Genomic DNA, 21,970 nt, shown 5'->3' with positions numbered 1-21,970 from the left:
AGGCGAAATTTTGAACTCAAGGTGACAAAAATTAAGTCATCAAACCAATTCAATAAAGTTGCTTCAACTTGAACTTTGTTTCAAATCAGTTAACGTAGAAATATGAGTTGAAATTATTTTAAATATTAAGTTGACATAATTACCAACATTATAAACTCAACACAACTCGTGATATTTTATCTCCAACTTGAAATACTTATCTAAATCAATAAGTTCAACTTTTCATGTTGCAGCTATGCATTTAATTAAGTGGTGGTAACAGATCCCCTGAATTATTTTTTAGAGTGTACAGAAAAAGGATGCAAATAGAAGGAGCTTGATTGGATGAGATGGACATTAAACTGGTTAAGATTAGATTCTGATCATAATTTCAAGGAAAGACCAAAGAAATTTACATGGACCACAAAAGTGATAAATGTTTGAAAGACAGGGAGCATCTGGAACCAATGCTGTGTGCATCTGATGACCACCACCACCAATACTATTGATAACAAGAAAAGCACTCAGAGAGCGCAGTATTCCGCCAAGGCTGTTCATTCCTCCATATGGCATTGTCAGAATTTTTTTTTTTAGAAATGCAACCTTTGTTTATTAGTTATTGGTGATCAGAAATCATGGCAAAATAGAATGTGGCCATTTAATATAGATGTACCCATAAACAAAATGACCTTGCGCTGAGCGCAGGTGTCTGTTATGCATTCGTGCATTATATACAGATACCAAATCATGTGACCTAAATATGCAGAGGGCAGCGGGAATTGATGAGACTTGAAAACACCCCCAAAATTTAATCAATTGTTCCTTGTATCATTTCCAACAGTCCTGATAAGGCCGCAGCGGTCGATTTGTAGTAGGATTGCAATCGTGTGATCGTCAGCAGGCAGCTGACGTAGTGTTCACTTGTCATAGTTACAGTGACAGCGTGCCGCTATTTTGCAATGATGCAGAAATGTTTAACAAATCCGTGGATCCAGACTATAAGCCGCATCACTGGCAAAATCTAATCACTTGGTCCCTTGTGTCATTTCTGACCTTCCCTGAAAATTTTACCCAAATCGGTTTGTCCATTTTTGAGTAATGTTCCTAACAAAACAGACAGAGTGACAAATCAACAACAGTCGTCACCTAACCTTCACTGTGTTCCTTGGCGGAGTATTCATGATAATAAGTTTCCCTGGTTTACGTCAACCTGTACTCTAACCATGTCTGCATAAATCTCTTACGGTTTCTGTCTAAAGGTGTGTCAGGCATGTTCTGTCTCATCTTCTTGTGTGACACTTGACAATACAAATCAACTAAATAAAACATTTTTATATTTATTCCTGCTGATTCCCAAGTGTTATTTTTCCTCCCCGTTTATGTACCGTTAAAAAAAAAAAAAAAAAAAAAAGTTCCTTTCCAAAAATGAAATGCACCATACATGACACAATGGACCAATCTCCATAAAAATGATGCGGACTAAACTTTGGGACCTGTTTCTTAAAATGTGTTAAACTAACTGTTTCAGTGTCTGAATGCTTTATACACACAATGCAACAGCTTAGCTTGAGTTATTTGTGTCTTTGACATTGTTAAATGAACCGTGAAAAATGGAAAAAGGTTTGTCTCTCCACAGAGAATGGAGGCTGTACTCACATTTGATTCATAGTAGTTACAATGGATTTAAATAATGACAAGTTACCATTAACATCCTTTCCACCCACTAATAATACAAGTGAACCACAGCTTTCATTCTGAGGGAGTTTGCAAACCATTTTGCAATCCTACATGAAATGAGTTTCATACTGAAAAGACATATTTTGGATGTAGGTCTCTAGGCAATTAACACACAATACAAAGTCAGAGAAAATTTGCCTCTATGTTTCTTCATCAACACACATCACATTGACTATGTGCACACTCAACATTATTACAATATGCAAACACATGTTCATATGTAGTCATGTGAAAAAATTAGGACACCCCATTAAATATTCACTTATTTTTAAAGAAATGTCCACATATCGATGTCTAATCTTGTTTTTATTTATCTTTGAGAAAGTGATTTAATTTTAGGTAAATAACAAAAAATAACCTTATTTTACTCATTTACAAAAAGATATCACCAAGAATGCATATTCTGAGGAAAAAGTTAGGACACCCTACAACCGAATAGCTAGTGTTACCCCCTTTGGCTGAAATAACTTCAGTGAGATGCTTCTTGAAACAGTGAGACAGCTGCTTTTACAAGACAACACCCTCAGCGACAGAACAAACCTCAACCCAGACCAGATTTGCCAACTTTTGGACCTCTGCCTGAACACCACCTATTTCCAGTACAGAGGGAGCTTCTATAGGCAGAAACATGGATGTGGCATGGGCTTGCCAGTGTCTCCTATTGTGGCCAGTCTGTACATGGAAGAAGTGGAACACAGGGCCCTGACCTCGTTCTACGGAGCAACACCGAGCCACTGGTTCCGATACGTGGACGACACGAGTCAAGATCAGAATCCATGAGGTGCAAACTTTCACCGAACACATCAACTCTGTGGACAGCAACATCAAGTTCACCAGAGAGGATGTAAAGGACAAGTTTGCCCTTTTTGGATTGTGAGGTCCACATAGAAGAGGACAGAAGTCTGAGTGTTGGGGTATATAGGAAACCAACACACACGGACCAGTACCTGCTTTTTGACTCTTTACATCCACTGGAGCACAAGCTAGGGGTCATTAGGACCCTGTAACACAGGGCCGACAAGTTACCCACCACCACCCAAGGCCAGGAAAAAGAACACAAACATCTGAAAGGGGCACTGAAAACTTGTGGATATCCTGATTGGACCTTTGTGAAGGCTCACACAAGATCCAGAAAGGAAAACAACCCAGTAAGGACTGAAGTCAAGGAGAACAGGCGAAACAACATTGTGATCCCGTATGTGTCTGGAGTGTCTGAAAAACTGAGGAGGACCTTCAACAAACACCAGATCCCTGTCTTTTTAAAGCCAAATAACACCCTCAGACAAAGACTGGTTCACCCAAAAGACCTCACACCACACAGTCAGAAGAGCAACCTGGTGTATGCAGTTAAATGCAGCGAGGGATGCTCAGATCTCTACATAGGGGAAACCAAACAGCCACTTAACAAGCGCATGGCTCAACACAGAAGAGCCAATTCCTCAGGACAGGATTCGGCGGTCTTCCTTTACCTCAAAGAAGAGGGACACTCATTTCAGGACACCAATGTTAAGATTTTGGACAGGGAGGACAGATGGTTTGAGAGAGGCATGAAAGAAGCCATCCATGTCAAAGTGGAGAAGCCCTCTCTGTCTGCGACATCATCTTTCGCCGATTTACAATCAGGTCCTTTCAAAACTCACCAAAAGAACTACTCAGCAGAATGACTCATGTGAAGTGGCTCATGCTAATGACCACCATTAGCATATGAGGGCTCGGTGAAACTCGCATTTCAACGACCCCCATTGTCACTCCCTGGCTCCCAACGACCATCGTTGAGGAGCCAGATGGGCCTTGGCAATGATCGTCGGAATATGAATAGCACTGACCACACCTCACAGAGGCAACAACAACCACCACCAGAACTGAAGAAGCCTCTTGGATGAGAGGTGAAACGTCTTCAAGGAACTTTCTTAAAGTCCAGTTGGATTGATTTAAACAAATTTGGATAACCATGACTTGGACGAATGAGAAACTACACAGACATCTTCTCGTAGCCATTTACTGGTCTCTGTTATCATTGTGAGGAAAGTTTGCCCCACTTCTCAATGCAAAATTCTTTCAGCTCTAAGATGTTTGAGAGGTTTCTTGCGTGTCCAGCCCATTTCAAGTAACCACATAGCATCTCAATGGGATTAAAGTCTGGGCTTTGGCTCTGCCATTCCAGGACTCTTCGTTTCTTAGTTTTCAGCCAGTCCTTGATGGATTTACTCACTACGTGGTATGTTTTGGGTCATTGTCATGTTGCAGTGTCCCGTTCCGCTTCAACTTCAGTTTTTTTACAGATGGTCTCACATGTTTCTGAATCTTCGTCTGATACATGACAGAATTCATGGTGGATTCTACAATGGTGAGCTGGCCAGGTCCTGCTGCAGTAAAGCATCCTCAAACCATGACACTTCCACCACCGTGCTTCACAGTTGAGGTTGAGTATGAGGTTTTTTTCCTGGAATGCTGTATTTGGTTTACGCAAAACACGTTTTTCGTTCTGGTGAGTAAATAATTCAGTTTTAGACTCTGTCCAAAGAACATTATTCCAGAAGTCCAGGTCTTTGTCTACGTTCTCTGTGGCAAACTTCAGTCTAACCTTCATGTTTCTCATAGAGAGCAACGGTTTCCTCCTTGCACACCTATGAAAGTTAAACTTTTGCATTCTCTTTCTGATTGTAGAGGCATGCACTTTCACATCAACAGAAGCAAGAGCCTGCTGTAGGTCCCGTGACGACATTTTAGGGTTCTTGCAGTCTGATCAGATGACCAGACCCACGCATGTTGGCAGCTGTTTTGAAAGTCCTCCACTTTATTGAATTGAATTTGCCTTTGGAGACAAATAAAGTTCTTGTATTGTATTGTATTTTATTGTACTTGTAGATTATTTTCCAGACAGTGGAATGGCGGATTTCAAATGATTTTGAGATCTTTTTAAATCCCTTACCAGACTCATAAGCTGCTACAATTTTCTTTCTGATGGCCCCAGACAGCTCTTTCGATCTCACCATGGTGTTCACTCTCACTTCAACAGTTAGGAGCACTCCAAACTAAATGTCTGAGGTTTAAATAGGGCAAGCCTCCTTCAAAATGCCGAGTAACAATGTTGTAATCATGTGCACTAGATGTGACAAAACTGTGTGTGATTTTAGCCATTCTAAGTGTGAATAAATGTGTAATTTATTCCTCATCAGAAACTGCTTTTTTTGTAAATTACATTTTACAGAAAGTTTTGTAAAGTCTTTTCTTCAGTTTTAATTGTTTAGTTGTATTACGTGAATCTCTCATTACAGTTAAAATTAATATAAAATATCCATACGCCAAATATGTTTTTTAAAAAACACACAGGGTTTCATTGGGTGTCCTAATTTTTTCACAAGACTATGTGGGCGCAAATATTTTTGAGTTGAAAAAGAAAGTAGTCTTTATTATGAAAAGCAGTTTGATACTATTTGGTACAGTTTATTAGCTGCAGCTAATCAGTCCTGAATCCTGAGCTCCATCACAACTGGATATTATTTTACTGTACAAATCTGATCCTAAAATTTAAATATTTTACTGTAATGTAAAGTTTTTCTGTCAGAGATTTTTACATTTCACAGCAGGGCATTCGCATCAGTGACATTAATGAACAGAATTCTCAGTGGTAAAAGCATGAATAAACTATGGAAGTCTGGCCTATGGGTGAACTTTATTCCTCAAGTACTCCCAGCATCTCTTCTCCTGGGCTGTTTTAAAGAGCTGTGGAATAGCGAAAAGTCTGACAATAGCTTTATTAGTCGATGCATACCAGATAGTAGAGTAGCAAGTGTATAAACCAATGTACTGATTACTTAACTATCATTTTGACATAGTTGGTAACTAGCCTCTAGAAAAACAGCAGTATAAAAAAATTCTGAAATTCAGTTATGACTTTTGGTTTTTGTGTGTCACCGAAGATTTTTATTGGTTCCATCTGGCCACCCGTATGAAACATTTCTGGATGCCCCTCTTGTTTAAAGGCACTTTGTCAGAAAGACGAGCTTAGTATTAAATATAAAACAACTTGTCCAATAATGTACTGTAAGTACCTTTTTATTGACTAATGGGTAACAAGTAAGCCTTCAAATAACTTGTCCAACACATGTGTATGTAGTGTTGTTATATGTGCAAGAAGAATCACATGTCGACACACACTACTGTCCACAGTTCAGAAGTTTGGGATCACCCAGGCAATTTCATGTTTTCCATGAAAACTCTCACTCACGCTCACACTTATTCATGTGCTAACATAATTGCACAAGAGTTTTCTAATCACCAATTAGCCTTTCAACATGATTAGCTAACACAATGTACCATTAGAACACAGGAGTGATGGTTGCTGGAAATGGGCCTCTGGACCCTTCTGTAGAGATTCCATTAAAAATCAGTCGTTTCCAGCTAGAACAGTCATTTGCCACATTAACAATGTCTAGACTGTATGCCTGTTACTGCTTTTCTTTCACAAATAAAGACATTTCTCAGTGACTCCAAACTTCTGAATAGTAGTGTATGTGTGTTAGTCAAAAAAGAGAGACATAGTATATGAAAGAACATGAACAAACATATTCTATAAACATGATATTTCTTCTCATTCCACACACTCTCTGTGTTTTCTACCTGTTTTAAGTCCAGTGTGATCGTCACATAGTGGTACTCCATTCCATTCTTGATAGACGGACTTTGCCACCAACGGTTGGTTCCGTCTATGGCGTATTCAATGGGGTGACGCTCTATAAACAAAAACATGCAGAAAGGAAGAGAAGTTAAATTTTTCTAACATAATAAATTATCTGTCCATTTGAGATGATGTAATATCACTTCTCAATAAAAAAATGTATTTCATTTGCACAATCTACTTCTGAATGCTGTCACTACTGCACACAATAGCTTTATTAAGAAGGAAAGGTTAAAAAGCAGAGTTTCTATGTATGCTGTGTGTGTGGGATTGTTTGAGTACTTGTGTGTGTGATGATTTTTAAGAGAAGATGAATTATTTCTGCTTGATTGGCATCTGTCAGTCATCTGGTTACTTCTGTGTGACATACACTATATTGCCAAAAGTACTCGCTCACCTGCCTTGACTTGCATATGAACGTAAGTGACATCCCATTCCTAATCCATAGGGTTCAATATGACGTCGGTCCACCCTTTGCAGCTATAACAGCTTCAACTCTTCTGGGAAGGCTGTCCACAAGGTTTAGGAGTGTGTTTATGGGAATTTTTGACCATTCTTCCAGAAGTGCATTTGTGAGGTCACACACTGATGTTGGACCAGAAGGCCTGGATCTCAGTCTCTGCTCTAATTCATCCCAAAGGTGTTCTATTGGGTTGAGGTCAGGACTCTGTGCAGGCCAGTCAAGTTCCTCCACACCAGACTCTGTCATCCATGTCTTTATGGACCTTGCTTTGTGCACTGGTGCACAGTCATGTTGGAAGAAGAAGGGGCCAGCTCCAAACTGTTCCCACAAAGTTGGGAGCATGGAATTGTCCAAAATGTCTTGGTATGCTGAAGCATTCAGAGTTCCTTTCACTGGAACTAAGGGGCCAAGCCCAGCTCCTGAAAAACAACCCCACACCATAATCCCTCCTCCACCAAACTTTACACTTGGTACAATGCAGTCTGACAAGTATCGTTCTCCTGGCAACCACCAAACCCAGACTCGTCCATCAGATTGCCAGATGGAGAAGCGCAATTCGTCACTCCAGAAAACGTGTCTCCACTGCTCTAGAGTCCAGTGGCGGCGTGCTTTACACCAGTGGTTCCCAACCTGGGGTCCGCGCCCCCCAGGGGGGTGCGCCAGAGATCTGAGGGGGGGATGCGAAGCTTTGTCTGCTCTGAGGCTGTGATGTTATAAAAAATAGATTTTTACATTCTGGATAAAATTAGAGTAACAGACTCGCTGTGTCATCACAAGTCTACCTATAAAACATTTTAAAAACACATTTATTCGGTCTTTCCTCAGGTTGGCTCGTTAGTTCATCCCGATTCATTAGTTTGTGTGCAGTTAGAAAATTACTGACGAATTGGTGTCTGAAAAACGCAAAACGGGTGAATCAGTACCTAAAACCTCTGGCTATACCTCGAGAGTTACCTTAAATTTGTTTTTATTAAAGGACAAGACAGAATTATGTTATTTGTGGTGAAATGCTCGTAAATGACAGCATGAAGCCAGCGAATTACAGCGACGTCAGGAAATAAAACAGTTCGGTAAAGTCGGAAAGATATTCACAAATTCGCACTTCCGGCATCAATAACTCATTAAATATACGCTGTCTAAACATAAACGATGCCTCTTTTCCATCGTTGTAAGCTAGACAATGTGCTACAAGCCCAGTTTAATCAAAGGTAGCTGTCTTTCAAGCTGCAGAAATAACATTGGTGTCTATGAGCAGCCGGCTGTGTGACGAGTGAACAGGGACCGTCTGCAAAATGCAAAACCGCTGCAAACAGCGAAGAGACACAAATATTCAATAAATTTACTGCAGCCAGCAACTGACTCCTGCTGGTCATACTACAACTCTTGGTTTGATATTAAGTTTTTTTTTCACAATTTTAGGAGTTTTTTAGTAGAAAAAAAATCATTAACTTAACTCTTATGCACTGTGGTGTCACCAAATTTACTGCAGCCATGAACTCTCTCCTCCTCGTCATAGTGGAACTCTTGGTTTGATATAAAATATTTTTATTTTTTTTATAATTATAGGGAATTTTCTATTAGTAATACAATTCAATAACTTCCCTCTCATGTTTTGTAGTGTACTTATGGGGTGTTTCTTGCTTCCCTTTTTTTTTTTTTTTTGGGGGGGGGGCAGCTTATAGGGAGGGCTCCAAGCCAAACAGGTTGGGAACCACTGCTTTACACCACTGCATCCGACAGTTGACTGTAGAATATTTAGGAGCGAGGAAATGTCACGACTGGATTTGTTGCACAGGTGGCATCCTATCACAGTTCCACGCTGGAATTCACTGAGCTCCTGAGAGCGACCCATTCTTTCACAAATGTTTGTAAAAGCAGTCTGCATGCCTAGGTGCTTGATTTTATACACCTGTGGCCATGGAAGTGATTGGAACACCTGATTCTGATAATTTGGATGGGTGAGTGAATACTTTTGGCAATATAGTGTATCTGTTAAAACCACGGTAACTATCTCTAGCTAAATAGAGAAACTCTCCATATATCCTTCAGTAAAATCATTTCCTTTTCTCGTACTCAACTCTTTCTACAACATCTTTCCAGTCTCCCCTTTCAATTTCTATGTGAGGCTGAGAGAGAAGAACTGTTACACAGAAAATGAATAAAAATACTGTCAAAAAGTTGTAATGCAATAAATCACATTGTCTGCCAAGTTGGTTACTTTATCAAATAGCCAGTTAAGAGAAAATTAGCAGTTAATATCTTGTGAAATTATCTTTATTGCCGTCTTACCTAGTTGTGCTTGAGTACATGCTTTCTATTATAAATTAAGCTAGAACCAGGGTGAAGTATAGTATACAGCACTTAAAATAAAGACACCTCTAAATTTGCTATTACATGTCATATCTCATTGACTGAATTTTTACAGTAACACAATTACTGAAAGACTCCATTGACCCTATGCACCTTAGACTATTTTTAGGGCAATTTTATAACCTTTACCTCATGACAGACCCAGAACTGTATGCAGATTGTAACTATGATTAAATCTGATTTAAAGTCCAGATAATTGTTTCATTTTTACAACACTCTGTTGCACCGCAAAACAATTAGCACTGTCAGACAGTCAAGTCAGGTTGTGTTGTTTAATCTGAAGTACGCCACAACTTGCTGCAACAAATATTTGGTGTGCAAAAGGGTTGAACCACTACACTGTGCCAAGAAATCATCCACATATCTTTGAGAAAACCACAAAACTGACATTTTCTTAAATATCAGTTCTAAATGAGTTATTACTAAGAGAGCTTTAGAGGTAACTGTAGTAGGTTTTCGTATCTTCAAGCTAGTGTTATTTCAGTTAAACTATCTCTTGTGCACTGCTTAATATTAGACTGACAGATAAAGCAGTGTAATTGTTCTTCTCATCTGACTCTCAACAAGAAAGGAAATGAGCATATATCCAAACTTTTTGAAAGGTCTAACTATTCTCTTTGAGCAATGACTCACTCATTGGGTTAAATTTATTAAACTCAAGTTTACCAGCTCATCTTTCTTTTACTCTTTCAACCTTCACTGCTTTCTTCCTTTTTCTCTTCTCCTATTTCATCCCATTTGCAGTACTGTATCATTATATTCATTATTTTTCTCTGACTGATTGATTGACTACTATCGACTAATATGAACATACCTCCTGACTGACTGTTGACTGACTAAATGGTTTGTTGACTAACTAATCACTCGATACTAGTTAATGACTTCTTCACCCACAAACTGATTAATTGGCTGCTTAGTTGTATGACTGGTTCAGTGGTTGATTGAATTGTCGATCTATTACATTATGACAGCCTGATCGACTGTTTGAATAATGATAAGAGTATTTTTGTAGTCTTCTTGTCATGTTGCAAGTGATTCCTCAGCTCATTTGATAATTATCATTTCAGACAAAATGTTTGGTTAACATCTGGCTAATTGTGCTCTAATTAACTAATCTAGCATGATTGATTACTGTAATTACCAAGACAATAAGTCTTGTGTAAGTGTAAATCTTTCTTACCAAATGGTTTTGGACTCCTTTGGTCGCAGGTTCGACACTGTGGGTTTCTCACTGGCTGACCTGGTACATGTTCAACCAGCTTACAGAACATCTCTGGTCCCGCTGAACCGCAGGTAGCGTTAGCTGTTATATCTGCCATAGTCGCCAGATTCAGTACTGCTGGGAACAGTCCTGAAAAAAGAATAACAACACACACAATTACCTACAGAAATAAATAATGAAGAGAAACAGCAGTACTGATGCTTGTAAATGTATAGATGCAACTGTTTTTCCATTGTAGGAGACAACAAAAAGAATGTTAACCCTTCTACCCTGAGTAGGTTCTACAGTTGGGTTCATAAATATTTGAACACTGTTCTGCTGTTTTGGTGTTTACAGGGTTAAAGAGAAAGAGTGAAAAAGCGAAAAACACTTACATAAAACGTACATCGACATTTGCTGTCTATTGATTTTGCCATCTATCTGTGGGCTGAATAGCAAACAACCATGTTTCTAAAAATGCCAGTTGATTTATTTTCAATATTACATGTATTAAGATAGAATGTCAATGCAGTACACACCGTATTTGCACCAAATTCAGCTTAATTGTGTTGTCAGATCTTCTCTAATCGCAGATTTGAGTGTTCAGAGCAGCTCAAATGAGGTCAGGCTAATTTTTTCTTCAAAGTAAAAAAAAATAAAAATATGTTAAGTTGAAAAAATGCTGCAACGATGGTTATTATAGGAACATCCAGCACATTTTGCTTTGCATTCAGGTTTTGTATTTCATATCATGACAATTATTTCAGCGTCTCTGCGTCTGAGTGAGCCAACAAACGCTTGTATTTCTGTTGTACTGAGGTTATGAGTAATTAGCCTGGAACATGAGTGGGAGGGCAAGGGTTTCATACCCTCCAAGTTATTTAATCTGGGTGTATTTTCGGTACAGTCTAATGCAGTTAATATCATTTAGTCCTCACAGACTGAAATACCCATGTTCACATTATCTTTGGATAAAAGAAGTAGAGAGAGACCAAGGCCATTTTGGCCAGCTTTAATGTGGGCAGACTCTGAGCAATTTAATGACTATATATCAAAAGACAAATCATTTGCATTGTGTTGATTAGGCAACTTTCATTTTCTGTCCATGGATATTTATCATTGCTGGAGCCATAGTGTGAGAACATTTATTATGGAGAACGCCACAAAATACACAAATTCTTTTCCAGAATGCTGTTGGAAGTCATTATTAAAGATGCCATACGCAAACATCATGTTGCATTTAAACCTTGTGAAAACTAAAACCTAGAAAACCAGAAGGAGAGTCCCAACTTTACAATTCATCTCAAATCTTCATGTCTGTTAGATGCCGGCCTTATTTTCTCCCGAGAGAGCTAACAATAGTGATCGTCACTGCTGTTTACATTCCATCGGATGCTAATGCTAGCACGGCGCTCTCTCTCCTGCTGAACGCCATAAATGAACAGCAGTGGGCCCACCCCGATGGTCTTCACATTATAGCTGGAGACTTTAATAAGGCCAATTTAAAGACTGTACTCCAGAAGTTCCATCAGCACATCAAATGTCCAACCAGAGGGGAAAACACTCTAGATCATGTTTATTGTAATATCAAGCACAGCTACAGAACGACACCCTTCCCCCACCTCGGCCAGTCAGACCATCTCTCCCTGTTGCTCATCCCTGCATACACCCCACTGAGATGCAGATCCAGGCCCACCACAAAGACTGTAACAACTTGGCCTGAGAATGCACTCTTCAATCTACAGGACTGCCTCCAACACACAGACTGGGACCTTTTTGAACACCAGGACCTGGAAACATTCACAGGGACAGTACTGGACTACATTAAGTTCTGTATAGGAACTGTGTCTGTGAACAAAGTCATCCAGGTTTTTCCACACCTATTTATGATTTGCATACAAAGTACTGTAAAAATGCCATATTAAAAGCATAAACATAATTTTGATACAGATCATTTTGTTATGTAGTTTGTCTTGTGCGTTACAAGTGCACATGCTATGAAATGTGTGACATTTGTATACAGCAAGCCAAAGTAGCTTGTATTGTAAGAAATGGATCACCCGAGGAACTACAGACTGATTATTTACATCTACATGTCATCACTACACAAACGCAGCATGAGCAATCTGTATGTTTCTCAGCTTTTAACTTGCTTGTGCTGTTCCCATAGTGAAAGCAAATTAGAGGGCTCAGAGTGACGGAAACTACTGGAATGCTGAACATACATATGGTTCACATTTCCTGTCTGGAAAACACACTAATAAACACATTAATATACTGTGTTACATAACACATCCCAGTCCGGGTTTAAGGTCAATAACTTTTACAACAAGCACACTTGTACACAGTCATAAACACAGAGACGTACAGAGAATTTACAATATTTCTGTACACAGACCAGCCAGATGGAAGGGAAGATGAGATGGAAGCAGAGAAAAAGTGGAAGAAAAGTGCAGAGGAGAAGCACTTGGAAAAGTGTGGACAGTCAGTGTGTGTGTGTGTGTGTGTGTGTGTGTGTGTGTGTGTGTGTGTGTGTGTGTGTGTCCAGATGAGTCCAGCTGTTTGGCCAGATGTCAACACTGATGAACTGTGAAGAACATCTGAGACACCCAAAGTCTTTCTCACGTGTACACATTCTCACACACATACTCAAAACATACCATATACACAGTCAGTCAAACAGACATGCATCCAAACCTTTCACATCCAAGGACCCCTCGCCACTTAGAAAGCCCAGACTTCCAAAGCACAAAGCTCTTATAAAGATAAACTTGTCATCGTTTACTGACTTAGATAAAGCATTTATACTTCTATGATTAGGTTAGGGTATTTAAATTGAATCAAATTATTCATGGTTGAAAGTGCTGGAACAATTTGGACTTAACAGTAAATTATGCATCTCATTCCTCCTCGAAACTCTCTACAGTAAGACAGACACTGTACAGACTCACCCTGGTTTTTGTCTACAACTATTTTTAAAATCAGGCCATTTTTCACTAAATTGCTTGTCATTTCACATGTTGTTTGAGGGGAGTGATAGTCTCATAAAGTCAGACCTGTGTCCATGGTGCTGTGTCAGTGCTGGAGAATGGTATGACTGCACCTTGTCATCTTTCTGCTGTAGAGGAATAAAAAGCAGTGGATTGTTTCCATTACTCTAAACTGATCACAAATGTCTTGTGTAGTGCTGAGCTGAGAATCCAGCGATGGTGTTCCTGCAAAACAGCGATGTAGGAACTGTTTTGGTGAAACAATTGCACACACGGAGGCCAGTACTGTCATTAATTTGCATAATTAACTGACAGAACAAGTGAGGCCGGTCTTAGTGTTGGTCTCATGTTGTTGTTTTTTCATGTAATGAAGGGGATTTTTTTGAAAATAATAGCACGCAGATAGCAATGAGGGATGAGAAAGCTGCATGAAATGCGTGGCAGAAATGACATGTTTATACCCAAAGTGAGTCAGACTATGGAAATGATGATGCTACAATAAACAATCAGCTGTTTGCACAGCCCTACAATCCAATTATTAGCATGACTGTTGTCAAAAGATCTATTCAAGCAAGTCAGTAAGATCCCATGGATGTTAAATACTATGCAGTAAGCCAAAATGGCCCTTCCAGGCAACTATTTTCTGTGTTTATTTAGACATCTGACAAACAAAACCTGCTAGTGGGTTTGAAAGGCATGATACCTTTTTTTTTTTTTAAATCTTAAAAATTGCATCATCTATTATAACCAGAAACTATAAAAAAACAAGTAGTCCATTGGTGGTGTTTCATGGCCCAGGCAAGTCTCTTTTTCTTATTCTGACATCATACCAATGGCTTTCCTGCTGCAACTCCACCTGTCAAACCTGCAACTCCAAATCTTCTCTTCACAGTTGAAACTGACACTTGCTCACTACAACCACTATTAGTTTTTCTCGATTGATAAGACACTAAATTCCATTCACTGCACACAGCCACCAACTGACTGCACACATTTCTCAAAAACCAGACTCTGTTGTCAAAACCTTGAACACTATTCATGGTTTGCACACAGTTTTCAAAACTCTTGCACTCTTTTTGCAAAAGATTGAACACGTTTTTTGCTCATCTGAACACACTTTTCACTCATAGCACACATTTTTCAAAAAGTGAACACTAGGAAGCAGAACTGGGACACTGTTCCAACACTGCTGTCACAATTAAGACACAACAGGTTAAAACTGAAAACACTTTTGCCAGTGAACTGCACACTATAAAACCTGCCTGGAAATAACATTAGCTGTTCAGAATGGATGTCAGAGGAGCAAGAGGTCATGTTGGAAGAAGAGGATGTGGACGACCCAGATCATGGCCAGAACCAGAACCAGAACCTGGATCTGCCCATGCACCTGGTCCAGGACCACTTTACATGGTATGTAAATGTTGTTTGTCACTACAGTGACATGTCTATACTGTAACAATACAAGCAGTCAGAAATGTTCTAAGAATACTGTAAAAAAAAATCTAATGCATAATTCTGGTTCACAAGTGCTGGTAAAATTACAGAAAGTGTACATGACTGACATTTACTCTGTTTTGTGTGTGTTTGTTCCAGAGAGTTTTTCAGTTGGATTCTGATGATACACGTGAATACATCTATGTGGATGAGGCTGGTTTCAACCCAATGGCCCCCTCTGAGTCATTTATAGGATGCATTTGTGTTAAAGTTGTCATTTTTGAGGACTGTATAATTTTTTTACACTTCATGTGAAAACACAGTGAGAGAAGATGGTGTTGTATTTAGCAGTGCAGTGTCCTACTTTTGCTTCGTGTCTTAATTTTGAAAACAAAGTTCAAATTTTGACAATAAAGTGCGCTTTTGACACAAGTGTGCAGTGATTTGCAAATTGTGTCCTAATAAAGAAAATAGGGTGCAGTGTGTAGGGAAATGTGTGCTATTTTTCAGAAACAGTGTCTTATCAATTGAGAAAAACTGTAAGCTGTGCTTGAAGCTGTTGTCCTGTGAGTCGCCTATCACCAAGCTGTTGGCTCTCAGAAACTTGTTTTCTGATTCTGTTGTGGCTTTGGGTCCTCCAGACCTCTTCCTGTCAGAGTTTCCCCCAATTGCAGAGTGCCTTTTGATGGTGAATAAAACTCTACTCATTGACACCTTGACTTTCTCTGGTGCCAATTTCTCTTTAGGAAAGACCTACATTTCTAAGTGCTATGATGGTCTGTCTCTCTTCTATTGTTAATTGCCTTTTCCTCACCATTTTTATAGCAACACACTACTTTCTGCAGTACAATACTGTTAAAATAATGCTCTGGATGGTATGGTGTCACGGTGTGTTCCAACACTTTTATGCAGGCAGAGGGGTTTGCAAGTAATGAAGAAAAGTTGGGACACCTGTAGGATTTGGTAGCACCAACTTTCAAGGCTTGATCAAACTCCATTGCTGCAGAACAGCTTGGAGTTGCTCACCCATTTCTTGTTCTCTGAAAAGGGCCTTTTGGTACAATTCTGAAATGTACATTATTTTTCAGTTTTGTGTAACCTTGCCTTTTTTAACCTCTGGCAGTTCACCACTTACCTTTGAACCACTTCAAACTATTAATTGGACTTGAAATACTTGAATTTCAATAAAAAATTGGAAATACTGGGGCATTCTAAAACTTTTGACTGGTAATATGTGCTGCAGTGAATGAATAATAAGCGAATTATAGTCACACAAATACAATAATTACAATGCCTGCTTCCCAACCTTAAAGTGAAGCAGTGGCCTTTCTGTCCTTAAGCCTGAACATTACAAAGGTGCTTTTGTACATGGTATATCTGAATCTTTTCAGTTTCATCTATTCACTGTGTAATTTCTTTTTGGATGCATCAAGATTTTAAGTGAGATATTTGGTCAAGCTCTCAAAGAACCTAGTCAGCAGAGGGCAGGTTCAGCTCCTTTCACTGCACTCTTTTGTTCACTTGCCACATGTTCACAGTGGCAACTGGCAAAAGATAAAGCCCTCAAGGAAAATAAAGCATGCAAGACATGTATGTAGAAATACCCTCTGAATGTACCAACCCATGCTCCTATCACAGCAGCAGAGAAAAGGAAGGAACATCAAGTTGTCATTCGGCCAACACAGAAAATTGAGATTCCTGTCTAAAAACAGTTAGTGTTTAGGTAAGGCCTTAATGCAAGATCAAAATAGTTGTTTTCAGGAACAAATTTTTATGGTTCATCTCCACACCATTCATAACTGCTGCCTCTTGCTTCTGCCAGAAAATCAAGCCAATATTCTAGGTTTTGATCCACAACCTGGAAGAATCTCCAGATATAAATGTGTGTGGGAGACAGTTCAATCTTTAAAAGTGTCATTTTACCTTGATTTGAGACAGCTAATACCTTAAGCTTCTTATCAGTTCTGCATGTCTGATTTAAAGACTCACAAGGGATCTAAAAGGGAACTTAATTGCTTCCAAGTCTAGGTGGGAAATTGTGGGCAAAGTAAAATTCAATGTTGTGTCCATAGGGTCTCACTTGACATGGCTTAAATTCATTTTGACAATTGAAATTCTGAAAACCATCCTTTTCCAGTTTTCCAGCAGCCAGTTGTGTCATTTAACATTAAACACTGAATACACAAAGTTAACCAAACTATGTCATTTTTCCTTATACATTTCAAGTTGCAATACAGTGTACAGCCTCATAATTAGATAGATTTATTCTTTATTTCCATGTTCTGATTTAAAAGTCAGAGCTGTTTTGCTCCAGCCTGTCAGTAGTGAAAGATGTATTTGTCGATGTAGTATCGTTTGTCATAGCAGCGAAATATTCCAATTTGAGAGTTTCTTTTTTTCACTTTTTGGCCCCATTACTGTTGCTTTTTTGAAAGCCTTTAAAAGGAAAAGTCATTCATATGCCTTATTAAACTGCTCTGATTGGCTTTGTGGTCGCCTTTTCCAACTAGGAAAAATAAACTGATGAATCAAACGGCAGACCTATTCAAATCACTAAAAAAATGTGAGATGTGGGCAGCAATTTTGAGATCTTGACTCAGCCTATTCAGACCATTCATTACACAGTGAAATTAGGTTGTGGACAGCATTTCAAGCATTTCACTTTGACCAAATAACGTTGCCAAGTTAATTTCAGCTCAATCAAAACACAATTTTCCCAATTTAATTATCTTGGTGCAGAGAACAACAACTTTGGAAAATACTGCTTTCACAAAATAATGCAGGAAGCAGCAAGAGAAAAGTACATTTCAACACTTCGAGATCTTCTCTGTCTACATTGGCCGCCATAGCAACTTCTACTAAACATCAAGATTTCTTGGAAAAATCTGATCATGTGTATGACTCCGGCTTCAGCTGTTGATAACATTTTTTCTTTCTTGCCTTTTATGTTGAACAATAAGGTGAAATAGCAGGAGAAATGGAGAGGGCTGGATAAAGACGGGGCTTCACATTTCAGATTCAATGAATGACAAGGACACAATGATTGTCTGCCTACGGGTCTGTGGCTGTCTTAAACATACACACACATACACACACACACACACACACACACGCGCGCGCACACACACGCACACACACACGCACACACACACACGCACACACACACACACACACACACACACACACACACACACACACACACACACACACACACACACACACACACACACACACACACACACACTCCTCAGGTTCATCACCTTCTATTCTTTTCTTTCTGCTCTGATAACTATGGTAACCTGTCTCTGTGTCTGTCTGTTGGCCCCTCTATCCCCGTCTACGCTCTGTTAACCAGATGTCTCAGGGGATTTACTGTCACACAGGCTCTAAATTATAATACTGTCAAAATGTATAAGTATACTTAGTGAAAGCTGGGCAGTGTCATTGCCAAGGAGTTGTTCAACATCCAATTTTATATGTTTTGCTAGTATTAAAGGCAGACATATTTTCATTTATTCATTTATTTTTAAAATGGGACAATTCGTATAGATGTACATTTTCATGTAAATACGATAGATTGTGGCCATACAGCTAATTTCCATCTCAAGTCCCATTGGCAGATCAACTGTTAATAAAGTAGATCAAGTTCAGAGCTTGACCTTAACACAAATTTCACTAACTTGCTTTGTCTTTAAGGGGTTTTCATTTAAATCTTGAGATCTTGATCAGCCCATAAGTCATGTGATAAACCACATAGCAATTATGCATGTTAATGTCTCATAGTACTCATAGAACAAATAAACAAATGAAGTTAAAAAAAAAATCAAATTTGAAACCAAAATGTATTTGAAACTTTTGGCTCATCAAAGTAGCCACCTTTGGTAGATATAACAGCTGAACACACTCGTGGCATTTCTTTTTTTCCGCAATGTAAATCAAATATTCTTCAGAAAGTTCTTCCCAACTCTTGCAGAAGTTCCCATAAATGCGTGGCACTTCTAGGTTGCTTTGCTTTCACTCTTCTGTCTAGTTCATCCCAAATCAGCTTCATGGGGTTTAAGTCTGGAGACTGTGCTGCCACTCCATGTTTTCAAGCTTACCATCTTGTTCTTTTTTCCTAAGGTACTTCTGGCATAGCTTGGACTTATGTTTTGGGTCATAATCATGCTGTAGGATGAATCCCTGACCAACTAGGAACATGCCAGAAGGTATGACATGGTGCTGCAGAATGTTCGGGTAGTCGTTTTCGTTCAGGGTACCTTTCACTCTGTACAAATCACCGACCCTGGATCCAGCAAAACAGCCTCAGACCATAATGCTTCCTCCTCCATGTTTGACAGTTGATGTGATACACTGAGGAACCGCCCTGTCACCTACTCGACGGTGTACAAAAATCCTGCGTGATGAACCAAACATTTTCTAAGATGATCAGTTCATAATACCTTCTTCCAGTCTTCAGTAGTCCATTGGTGGTGTTGCATGGCCCAGGCAAGCCTCTTTTTCTTATTCTGGCATCTTACCAATGGCTTTGTTGCAATTCAACCTGTCAAACCTGCAACACCAAGTCTTTTCTTCACAGTTGAAACTGAAACTTGCTCACTACAACCACTATTAAGCTGTGCTTGATGCTGTTGTCCTGTGAGCCGCCGATCACACAAGCTGTTGACTTTCAGAAACTTGTCTTCTGATTCTGTTGTGGCTTTGGGTCTTCCAGGCCTCTTCCTGTCAGAGTTTCCCCCAATTGCAGAGTGCCTTTTGATGGTGAAGAAAACTCTACTCATTGACACCTTGACTTTCTTCACAATTTCTCTGTAGGAAAGACCTACATTTTTAAGTGTTATGATGGTCTGTCTCTCTTCTATTGTTAACTGCCTTTTGCTCACCATTTTTATAGCAACACACTACTTTCTGCAGTACAATACTGTTAAAATAATGCTGTGGAGGGTATGGTGTCACGGTGTGTACGAACACTACTTTTATGCAGGCAGAGGGGGTTGCAAGTAATCGAGAAATGTTGGGACACCTGTAGGATTTGGTAGCACCAACTTTCAAGGCTTGATCAGCCTATATTGATGCAGAACAGATTTAAGTTGTAAACCCATTTCTTGTTCTCTGAAAAAGGCCAGTTTGTATAATTCTGAAACGTACATTATTTTTCAGTTTTGGATAACCTTACCTTTTTTTAACCTCTTGCAGTTTACCACTTACCTTTGTACCAAGTCAAGCTATTAATTGGACTTGAACTACTTGAATTAAGATTTTAAAAATGGAAAAATTGGGGCGTTTTAAAATTTTGACCGGTAGTGTATGCTAAGTCACAATAAAGACAATTAAGATGCTCGTGTTGCTTCTGTAATATATAGTATATTTCTTCAATGATTTATATGAATCACTTCTACAAAACTCTGACTTCTAATACTAAGCTTTATTATATTATATTGAAAACTTTTAAATCTGACAGCTGGGACCACATGCGGCATGCTCTCATGAGCTCCATCAAGACAGGAACACAGAGAGGGCCGGTAAAGAGACATACAGGCCTGTACAATGTTATGGACATTTTGATGGTCTGATTAGGGTTCACCACTGAGGCTAAGTGACGCAGGCCAGTGGCAGACAGATGGCAGCATTAAGATTGGGTCCTAACAGCTGGGCTACCATGGTTGACCCAGTGAGTCTCTAATGTTACATGTCAATCTTAAGCTTCCTAACTGTGCTGGACCAGTGCAACTGTAGTTTCAAAAGACATCTTCCTTGATGCTTAGGCCCAGTTATTTCTGTCAGTTCATCATCATTCCCCCAGTTCTCCAATGCTGAGATCTGCAGCAAACTTCAGACTGTGAGAAGGTGGGCCACACTTTTATATGATCACACCAGGGGGCAACTCGTGTTGGCTAGTGAACACTTCACTGCACGAAACTCTAACATCTTCATGTCAGAGTATTCTGACTGAACTAATCAAAAGGTAAATTCACTGGCAACTAATTTCGTCATTGTTTGTTGCCAACTATGTTGATGATTCATTGTAGCCCTACTGCGATGTGAAATTTGGTTTCTCAAGCATTAACCAAGTAAAAAATGCTGTCTTTGCAGCTCAACTGAACTGCTTTAACGACATTATTGCTGTCAAAAGTGAACTTCTGATGCCCTGCATTTCATCTATACATCACCAGACACGTACACGAGATGTAGATTTTACAAAAGTGAGAATACTGAACCATGCAACTCATCAGCATGGTAATAAGGAAAAAAGTAGATTAATATAGAATTCTACTTTAAATCTCAGTTGAAAATGTCTACATTGACCAGATTTCCACAAGCACAGTATGACAGCATATTATTTTTCTCCTATAAAGGCTTCTTATTATATTATGAATAAAACTTTATTTGCTTCTTCTGTCATGATAGAGGATGACTGCACTGCTTGCCTTGCAGTGTTGTATGTGCTTATGTGTGTGTGTGATGGATGTGTTATTGTTGGGTTTTGAAGCTAGATGTATGCTTGATGGAATAAAAAGAATGTTGAAAAAGACAGGATCATCTCTCTGTATCTCTCTCTCTCTCTGTAACTTTCCATTTCTCCCTCCGTCCCAAGTAGTTGGGAGGTGAAAGACAGAAAGAGAGAGAGAGAGAGAGATGGATGCAGAAAAAGGTAGAAAGATTGATGGAAAGCAAGAGATGGATGGAGGGATTCCCAGAGAAAGATGGAGTGTTGTTTAAAAGGGTCAGGGCGAGGAGAGGAATGAGGAATGAGACTGCAATAATCCTGTATACTCTCTCACACACACACAACCTTAATATGCAGATATTTACATACTGACATACCTGGTGTGTATGTGCATTAACACACAGGTGCAAAATATTGACACACATTGGCCTTCATCCCCTGTAAATGCACATGTAAAAAAATACTTTCATAAATATGCTACAGAACAATGAATACACATCCAGAATATGGTAAAAATACATTCACATCTAACACTGAAATGCCCTGTGTCTTTTTTCTCTCTAAACCGAGACGTAGTTTTAAATTGTGTATCTGGCAAAGATTCTTGGGATCACAAAAAAGAGAGATTCTACTCTGCTCTCTATAAAAATGTAAATGTTCACAAACG

The 21,970-nt window shown here is 39.2% G+C and overlaps 1 protein-coding gene across 7 annotated transcripts in view; it reads right to left on the bottom strand.

The window, feature by feature from the left end:
- The window catches only part of lama2 (laminin, alpha 2), a 308,893-nt gene that overhangs the window by 253,008 nt on the left and 33,915 nt on the right, over positions 1 to 21,970 (bottom strand). For all 7 annotated transcript variants that reach the window (XM_055016148.1, XM_055016150.1, XM_055016149.1 and 4 more), the window contains exons 2-3: positions 10,411 to 10,581; positions 6,340 to 6,452 (exon numbers count right to left, since the gene is read on the bottom strand). In XM_055016148.1, coding sequence (XP_054872123.1) covers positions 6,340 to 6,452; positions 10,411 to 10,581 — 284 coding nt within the window. The remainder of the gene's footprint in view (positions 1 to 6,339; positions 6,453 to 10,410; positions 10,582 to 21,970) is intronic.

This window comes from Amphiprion ocellaris, chromosome 12 (assembly GCF_022539595.1).
Source record: "Amphiprion ocellaris isolate individual 3 ecotype Okinawa chromosome 12, ASM2253959v1, whole genome shotgun sequence".
Classification (NCBI taxonomy): domain Eukaryota; kingdom Metazoa; phylum Chordata; class Actinopteri; family Pomacentridae; genus Amphiprion; species Amphiprion ocellaris.
This window is presented reverse-complemented; position numbering and strand designations above follow the sequence as displayed.